This window comes from Podarcis raffonei, chromosome 9, assembly GCF_027172205.1.
Source record: "Podarcis raffonei isolate rPodRaf1 chromosome 9, rPodRaf1.pri, whole genome shotgun sequence".
Classification (NCBI taxonomy): domain Eukaryota; kingdom Metazoa; phylum Chordata; class Lepidosauria; order Squamata; family Lacertidae; genus Podarcis; species Podarcis raffonei.
In genome coordinates, this window is record NC_070610.1 from 19,928,033 (window position 1) to 19,936,256 (window position 8,224).

Below are 8,224 nucleotides of genomic sequence, written 5' to 3' on the forward strand. Positions count from 1 at the left end.
GCTGTATAAAACCTCCTTGGCTTCGAACCATCCATAACTGTACTCCAGACATTACAAAGATTAAAGGGGGAAGGTAACTTTTCTTTTCCCGCTCCAAGTTGTGTCTCCCCCAGCTGCTATTTGCTCCTCATATCTGTAGTATTTGTCTCCTAACATTGCTTATTTCTGTATGCTTCGCCCATCAATTTTGTGCAGGTCGAAATTACTGTGCCAAATTCTTGAAATGTCTTTTCCGTGTTATAGGCGTATAGATTATGTTTCCCCCCACCTCCACTCTTGGATTTAGAAGCGTGTTTCAGTCATAGCACTAATGTGTTGTTTAATTCCTTTTTCAGGAATTAAAACTGCTTTTGTGAGGAAGCATAGTGACACGGCCTTCATCGCTGCTCACTGTGAAATGATTCCAATTGAATGGGTTTGCAGAAGAATTGCTACAGGTTCTTTCCTGAAGAGAAACCCTGGCGTCGAGGAAGGCTACCGCTTTAACCCACCTAAGATTGAGATGTTTTATAAGGTGGGTAATGTAGATATGGCTTGGCTGCAATGGTGGTCATGGGATACCAGACATCAGCTGATTCTAATAGACTTTTGGGAATGACTGGAGTCATTCCACTTCAGTAATATGTTAAAACCGTGATATAGTAAAATTGGTGGTCCGTGCAGGGCCGGATTTAGGTTTGATGAGGCCCTAAGCTACTGAAGGTAATGGGGCCCTTTATATGTCCAGCTGCCCTTTGTCAACAACAAATTGTCACTGTTTTTTGTGTTGAATATATGCTATATGGTAATTTATGGACCTAATAGGTATCTAAAGCCATTTGCACATGTTGCCATGCTACCAGTCCATGCAGAATGTAGGCACCCTATATATAGAAATGAGCAAACCAGTGATGTTTTAGGGAGCAGGCTAGCAGGCGGGGCCCATGACTTACATCATAGGAGCCTACACAACTCAAAACACTGTTGCTGTATGTAGACTTTATTTTATTTGTTTTTTATCTTCTATTTTGGAAATGTACATCCAGTTTTTTCTCTTTAATTTTTTTGGGGGCCCCAAGAGAGTGGAGCCCTAAGCTATAGCTTGTTTAGCTTATATGTAAATCTGGCACTGCGTGGACTTCAGGGATCTGCGTAGCCCACCCAGGGGGTCCGTGGCACATACCTGTTGACTGGGACATCCTGGATTTTTGGGGGGAGGAGGGGTGCTCATGTGACTCTCATGGAATATGCATGGTCCGGTTTTGCATGGTGGCACCATTCACATAACAAAAACTAACACAGAGATATCAACTTTTTCAAAAGTAGTGGGTCTCAAAAGTAGTGGGTTTCAAAAGCTTGGCTTTTGAAAAACAGGGTGGCTACAGTGCGTAGCTAACTGGGAACCACTGTGGTAAAACTAAACTTCCCATTATAAGTCTCCCACAGAAACATACTTATTTTGAGAGGAAGAGCACGATAATGAATAAACATGAATGGTGGATGTGTCTGTACTGCTGTCACGAGTCAGAATGATTATTTTGATGGTGGCTTTTCGTTGTTAGGTATTGACAGATTAAGGATTTGTTCAAAATAAACTTGTTGATGCATCAAGTAAAAATGATGTACTTGAGTCAATAACACGTTCCAGAAATTTCCAGTTCTTTCTACCCAAAATGATGGTGTGCTTTTTGAACTAGGTGCCTGGTGGAAATGAGAAGCTGTTCTAAATAAAATGCACTGTTTGTTTACCAGGATGATGCAGCCAATGATCCACAGTGGTCTGAAGAGCAACTCATTGAAGTTAAGTTCAAGTTTGCCGGCCTTGAAATTGGACAGACTGAAGTTGACATTATGGCCCAGTCTACTCGAGCCATTTTTGAAATACTTGAAAAAGCATGGCAGCCCCTGAACTGTACTTTAGTGGACATGAAGGTATAATGAAGTGATCTTTTAAAAGTGTGTGTCAATTTGAAAGCAACAATAAATTAGCTAACTTCAACTTTTCCCCACTTTCCTTTGGGATATTATTAGGTTGAGTTTGGTGTGAATGTAGCTACAAAAGAGATTGTTCTTGCTGATGTCATTGATAATGATTCTTGGCGATTGTGGCCATCTGGAGACAGAAAACAGCAGAAAGACAAGCAGGTAATTCTATGCTTATGGTTTGTTTGTTTTTTGTTACTTTTACTATTAAGCCAGTATTCTGAGCTATCTTTTGCTCTTTCCCTACTGCTGCAGAAACTCTGTGCTTGCAGTTTCATAGCCTGGATTGCCCTAAGTACAGTGGTACCTTGGTTCCCAAACTTAATCCGTTCTGGAAGTCTGTTCCAAAACCAAAGCATTCCAAAACCAAGGTGCACTTTCCCATAGAAAGTAATGCAAAACAGATTAATCCGTTCCAGACTTTTAAAAACAACCCTTAAAACAGCAATTTAACATGAATTTTACTATCTAACGAGACCGTTGATCCATAAAATGAAAGCAGTAAACAATGTACTGCAGTCACACAATCACTGAATCAGTAGCTGAACTGGGTTCCAAACAAAAGAGCCGCAAAAACTAAAAATAAATAGCAAAAACAGACAGACCTCAGCATAACACTCAAAACGGAAGCGTGGCACTCAAATTGGAAGTGTAACACTGTTATGGAGCACGTTCAGCTTCCAAAAAGAGTTCTCAAAGGAGCACTTAACTTCTGGGTTTGCAGTGTTTGGGTTCCAAGTTGTTCGAGTACCAAGGCATTTGAGAACCAAGGTACCACTGTATTGTGAAGGGAACTTCTTATGCTTTGACCTGTATGGCACATTATAAAGAGAGTGCTATGTACTCAGCATGGGGCCAGAATGTACATAGCCTCCTCCGTGGGGCAGAGCTGTGCCACTGAAACTGTGCACTAGACCCTTGTCTTCCAAAAGTATTTAAAGGGAGAAAGGAGAGTGAAGGCACCATAAAGCTCCATTCTCACAATGACTGAAAATCCTCTGCTTGGTGTCGTAACAGCAAGCTGACTTTTTGTGTTTTGGCACCATCTTTTAAAACTGTTATTCTTGCTCTGTCGAGAAACGTCCTTATTATCTCGGGCACCTGTTACAAGCTGAATAGGATGCTAACCGCAGCCCAAGCTTTTAAATCCACTGAGGTTTTGAATTTCAACTCTTCTTACCTTCACACAAAGTGACCAAGCCTGGGGGGGTTGTGCAGGATTGGCTGCTGATTGTGGGAGTATAGCTTAAAATAATCATAATGTCACGAATTCCGGCACAATCAAATGTAATTTTCATAATTGGTTATTTAAAAAATCCAAAGGACCCTCATGTAACTAATAAAATAATGGTATTATCAATCCCATGTTAGTAACTGGTTTTTTTATAGTGAAATAAATGTGAAAATAATTTTTTAATGTATGGAATTCATTTGAATGGTTTTCTTAAATTCAAATTTACCAATGATAAATAAAACACATTAGTGCGATTATGTGAAACTGGTTTGTTTATTAGCACCTCAGTTGAATTAAGACTTAACTTGGCTTGCCTTCATAGTTAGATGCTGTAACCAGTGGAATGTATTTTGTTTCCTGTTTCTTTTAGTCTTACCGCGATCTCAAAGAAGTGACTCCTGAAGCACTGCAGGTGGTGAAGAGAAACTTTGAATGGGTAGCTGAAAGAGTGGAGGTATTGGCACTAGCCTGCATGAGACAGATAATTCTCTTTGCCTCTCATGCAAGTACTTAAAATTGTCCTTTGACTTTCCTTTCTGCTAGCTTTTGTTGAAACCACAGAGTCAAGGCAGAGTGGTTGTGCTAATGGGATCCACTTCAGATCTTGCACACTGCGAAAAAATAAAAAAGGCTTGTGGGAACTTTGGCATTCCTTGTGAATTACGAGTGACCTCTGCTCACAAAGGACCAGATGAGACACTTAGGATCAAAGCTGAATATGAAGGTAAAACTGATTTTGTTTAGACCTAGAGTGATAGTCATTGTTACTTAGCTTAGACCCATTGAAATCAATTGACAATAACTAACACGGGAGGTTATGTCTATTCCTGTAACAAAACAGTTTTCCTGGGAAAAGGGTGAAGGAAGGCATGCATAGTGTTTGATGCTAGGTATTTTTGTGTCAATTATTAGGTGATGGAATTCCTACAGTGTTTGTAGCAGTAGCTGGAAGAAGCAATGGTCTGGGACCTGTGATGTCTGGAAACACAGCATATCCTGTTGTAAACTGTCCTCCACTCTCGGCCGACTGGGGTGCTCAGGATATATGGTCATCTCTGAGGCTGCCCAGTGGTAAGTACCTGCCCTTGAAACAAATTGCTGTTTGCAAAGAGGCAGTACATTTTTCAAGGTCAAAGCATGCTGTTGCCCGTAATTTGATCAAAACTGCTCACTCCAGACACATACTTAATCGGGGCTTACTTCAAAGTTAATGTGCATTTTCTAGGGTGGCTCCCTATTTTTCGAATGCTCTCTTCAGGGAGGCTTGCCTGACGCCTTCATTACGTATCTTTAGGCACCAGGCAAAAACTACCTCCTTCTCCCAGGCCTGTGGCTAATTAAGCAATCTATGGCCTTTTAATGGGCCTAATAAAAGGTATTGCCCAACTGTAGATTTTAGAGTTTTAGCCATTGTTGTGTATATTCTGCTCAGTCTTTTCCAATCATGTTGGTAAGGCATATCTACTTAGTTCTGTGTAGTTTACGAATTGTGTTGAATAGTGGTTGGAGTGGAAAGGGGGGGAAAGCAGGACAGCAAGAGAGAGAGCTTTTTGAAGAGAGTCTCCCAGTGCATTTCCTGAAAACATACCTAGTCTGAGCAGTTAAGCATATTTCTGGCACATTTTTAAAATATCTAGAGCTATCAGGGCTCCAAATATCCTTGGCAAACAGAAAAGCGGGACTTTCAGAGTCTTCAGATCTGCATTAGACTAGGTGCACTGTACAACTCAAAACTTGACTTAAGTTAAAATTATACATAATGGCTCTTCAGAGTAGTTTTAGACAAGTTTGGGTAGTGTTGTACTGCCCTCTAGCGGTTGGAAATATCTTCCTCCCAAACCCACTTTTCTGAGGTTTGGTTATAACTGAAAAATTCAGGGTTTAGCTTAATTATGGCAACTGCATTTGCCTGCAGTCATATACAGATGGACAGCTGTAAAATCAAAACAAAGGCTATAATGTTCCTTTTTATCTTTAAACAGGTCTTGGCTGTTCCACAATTCTTTCACCCGAAGGTGCTGCCCAGTTTGCTGCTCAGATATTTGGGTTGAATAACCACTTTGTGTGGGCCAAGTTGCGCTCAAGTATGTTGAATACATGGATCTCGCTCAAGCAGGCTGACAAAAAGATGAGAGAATGCAACTTATAAACCGCTTCTTCGTTCTGTGTTCTGCCAGCTATCAGAATATGGCATACCGTTTCTAACTCAAGAACACACTCACCAGTTCTATCATAAACAGATGAGCCTGCAGGTTCCAAGCACATACGGTTCATCTTTGGCTTTCTGAAAGCTGTAGAACTTCACAAATGCTACCAGTATTATGGAGTAGTTTTTACTGATCCATCTCAATAGCTTATTAAACAGAGCTAGTTACCTGTATTGATTTGTAATCCTGAACAGAATGTTAATTCTCAAAGTTTCTATTGAACAGCTAGCAATAACAGCAACTGTCTTAACCTAGATTCTAATTAAGAACCTGTTCAACAATGTGGCAGAGGAAAGAAAGGCTAGCCATTATTTCAAGATAGTATTGTGAAATCTGTATTCGGAGGGAAAGTGTTTACCAAATAGGAATAAAAGAAGCTTTCACTAGTATGGTATTTTTTTCTCTTACACTACAGTCATACCTCGGGTTAAAGACGCTTCAGGTTAAATCTTTTCAGGTTGCGTTCTGCAGCGATCCGGAAGTAACGGAATGGGTTACTCCGCATTTACGCGCATGCACAGAAGTGGCAAATCGTGCATGTGCAGACGCAGGTTGCGTTCTGCTCAGGTTGCGAATGGGGCTCTGGAACGGATCCCATTTGCATCCAGAGGTACCACTGTAGGGTAAATCAAGTAGGAAAGCAGTTGTCAGCTGTTTAGTATCACACCTCTCTCAAATCTCTCTTGAATCTGCCTGCTGCTAGAGGGTTATGAATACACTGTCCACCGAGCAATGACTTCCTTGGAAAAGAGTGCTTAGAAGAACAAGGGTAGCCAATGTTGAACCCAGCAGATGTTTTCAATAAGAGCTCCCATGAGCCTCTGCCACCCTGGCTACTTATCAGGGATGGCAGCTGCAGTTCACAACATCTGGAATACACCAGTTTGGCTATGCTTAGCTTAGAAAGTATACTTATGTATGTTGGGTTTCTGAGAGAAAGAGATGGGCCTTTGGTCAAACAAAGAAATGTTCAGATGTGCCTTTGCTGTCCTACTGACTGTAGGGACCAAGACTTGGAAAACAAGCTAACAAAACCCAGAAGCCAACTGAAAGCCTGAAGAGTGAGGAAGATTGCTTGCAGCTTATACTGTGAACCCCCTTATGTTCCACACCCCTGAACCATCCTTGTCTCTGTGTACAAGCTGAGAGGTACTCGGGAGATGGGGAGGCCATAGGTAAGGAAGACTGAGCTGACAACACCCAAGGTGGCTGTGATGCAGCCTGCAGCAGCTCAGGAGAAATGGAACCCAGTAGGGCCTTCCTTGATTTGAAGCAGAACAATGGGAGCAAGCTGCAGAGACTATTGGAGCAGGAGGAGGAATTTGCTTGGGCGAAAGGGCAGGAACAGCAGAGAAGCTACTAAATTCACCGGAAGTCTGAAGAGAGTCAAAATGATGCATTATGTCAGGTCTCATGGTAGCATCCTCTTCCCTGTAACAAAACCTAAGGCATTTCCTGTCCCCAGGTGGGTGATGGAGGGACTTTGAAGTCACTGGAGTCCATGGGAACAGTGCAGACATAATAGCCCCACCTGGAGGCAGGGTTCACTACTGACTGGTTTGGTCTGCTCAAACATAAGGGCTGCCTTGCTTTTAATCTCAGCCTCAACAGAATCGTATATCCAGGGCCCTTAAACTTTAAAACATGCTTTTAAAGGCTTGGGTGGCTGCACTTGGGGGATATGGGCCGGGAGTCAAGACTACAAAGCAATAGACCCAACAAGTTAAGGCCACATGTCTGATTGGGCCTTGTTGGCTACTAAGAGGCAGCTACCATGATCTCTCCGCTCACATGCACAGGGCAGGAGCAAGAGCAACAGAAGCTACAGTGCATGCATCGTAGCAGCTGGCAAGGTGGCATGAGAAGGGCCGTGTTGCTTATCTAGCTCCACTTAAACTCCTTTCCCATCATTAGCTTTGAATTAAAGTATAAGCCACCATGTTGCTCTCTGAAGACAGCATGTTCCATGTCACCTACTGAATAGCATGTTGTTGCCACCTAGAAATATTTGATGGTAACTCATTCAGTAGCAAAAGACTCCATTAAGAGCAACATCATAGGATGAGTTCAATGCACTCTAAAATTGAACATACACTCCTGCTCCATCATAAAGGGCTTTACCCATTAGGATTGGTGAAAGGATAAAATAATCTCATTCTACTTAGCAAGGATACAAAATAACTGCACAAGATATGAACTGGAAAAAATCTGATCCAGGTACCTGTCTCCGAGTTCTTCCAACAATAAGCAGAGGCGTAACATTATGACTCAGCTTGCTGGAATAAGCCCAAATTTATCTTTTGATCTCTGCCTTCAACAGTAGGTATGATGCCAAATGGGGTTGTATCAAGAACTGCAATTGTTCTTAGAACCTGCTCACTGCAGATTATCCAGAAAAGTTGACGCCAATCTATTCCATTGCACTTTCAGAGACATGATCAACATCAAGTGTGTCTTCTGAATGGCACTCCAATAGTTCCAAGACTCCCAGATTGCAGGAAAGCTATGAATGGATGTGGCCTTAATATTTCAGGATAGTGTATTTATTCATCAAATATATGTCTCAAAACAGTGATATGGGCTTACACAGGAAGAGGTCCTTAATGATTATGAAGTACTAACAACAGAATCCAAAGACTGTTCCATTCACACCCCAAATATTTTTTCGTATGTTGAGCCAATAAGAGAACATAGCTAAGCTGTAGGGATCGGACACTACTGTGATCCATATATAACAATTCAGGTTTCTGATAACTATCATTTAGGGTAGAGGTGCTATATAAAAAGCCCAACGGAGACAGAAAAAAATAATAGTTGTAAG

The 8,224-nt window shown here is 41.6% G+C and overlaps 1 protein-coding gene across 4 annotated transcripts in view; it reads left to right on the forward strand.

The window, feature by feature from the left end:
* PAICS (phosphoribosylaminoimidazole carboxylase and phosphoribosylaminoimidazolesuccinocarboxamide synthase) overlaps positions 1-5,789 on the forward strand; it is a 39,875-nt gene extending 34,086 nt beyond the window's left edge. For all 4 annotated transcript variants that reach the window (XM_053403105.1, XM_053403107.1, XM_053403108.1 and 1 more), the window contains 7 exons: positions 336-514; positions 1,732-1,911; positions 2,011-2,124; positions 3,567-3,650; positions 3,740-3,920; positions 4,109-4,267; positions 5,179-5,789. In XM_053403105.1, the coding sequence (XP_053259080.1) occupies positions 336-514; positions 1,732-1,911; positions 2,011-2,124; positions 3,567-3,650; positions 3,740-3,920; positions 4,109-4,267; positions 5,179-5,345 (1,064 nt within the window). In that variant the 3' untranslated portion in view covers positions 5,346-5,789. The remainder of the gene's footprint in view (positions 1-335; positions 515-1,731; positions 1,912-2,010; positions 2,125-3,566; positions 3,651-3,739; positions 3,921-4,108; positions 4,268-5,178) is intronic.
* Positions 5,790-8,224: the final 2,435 nt, after the last annotated feature.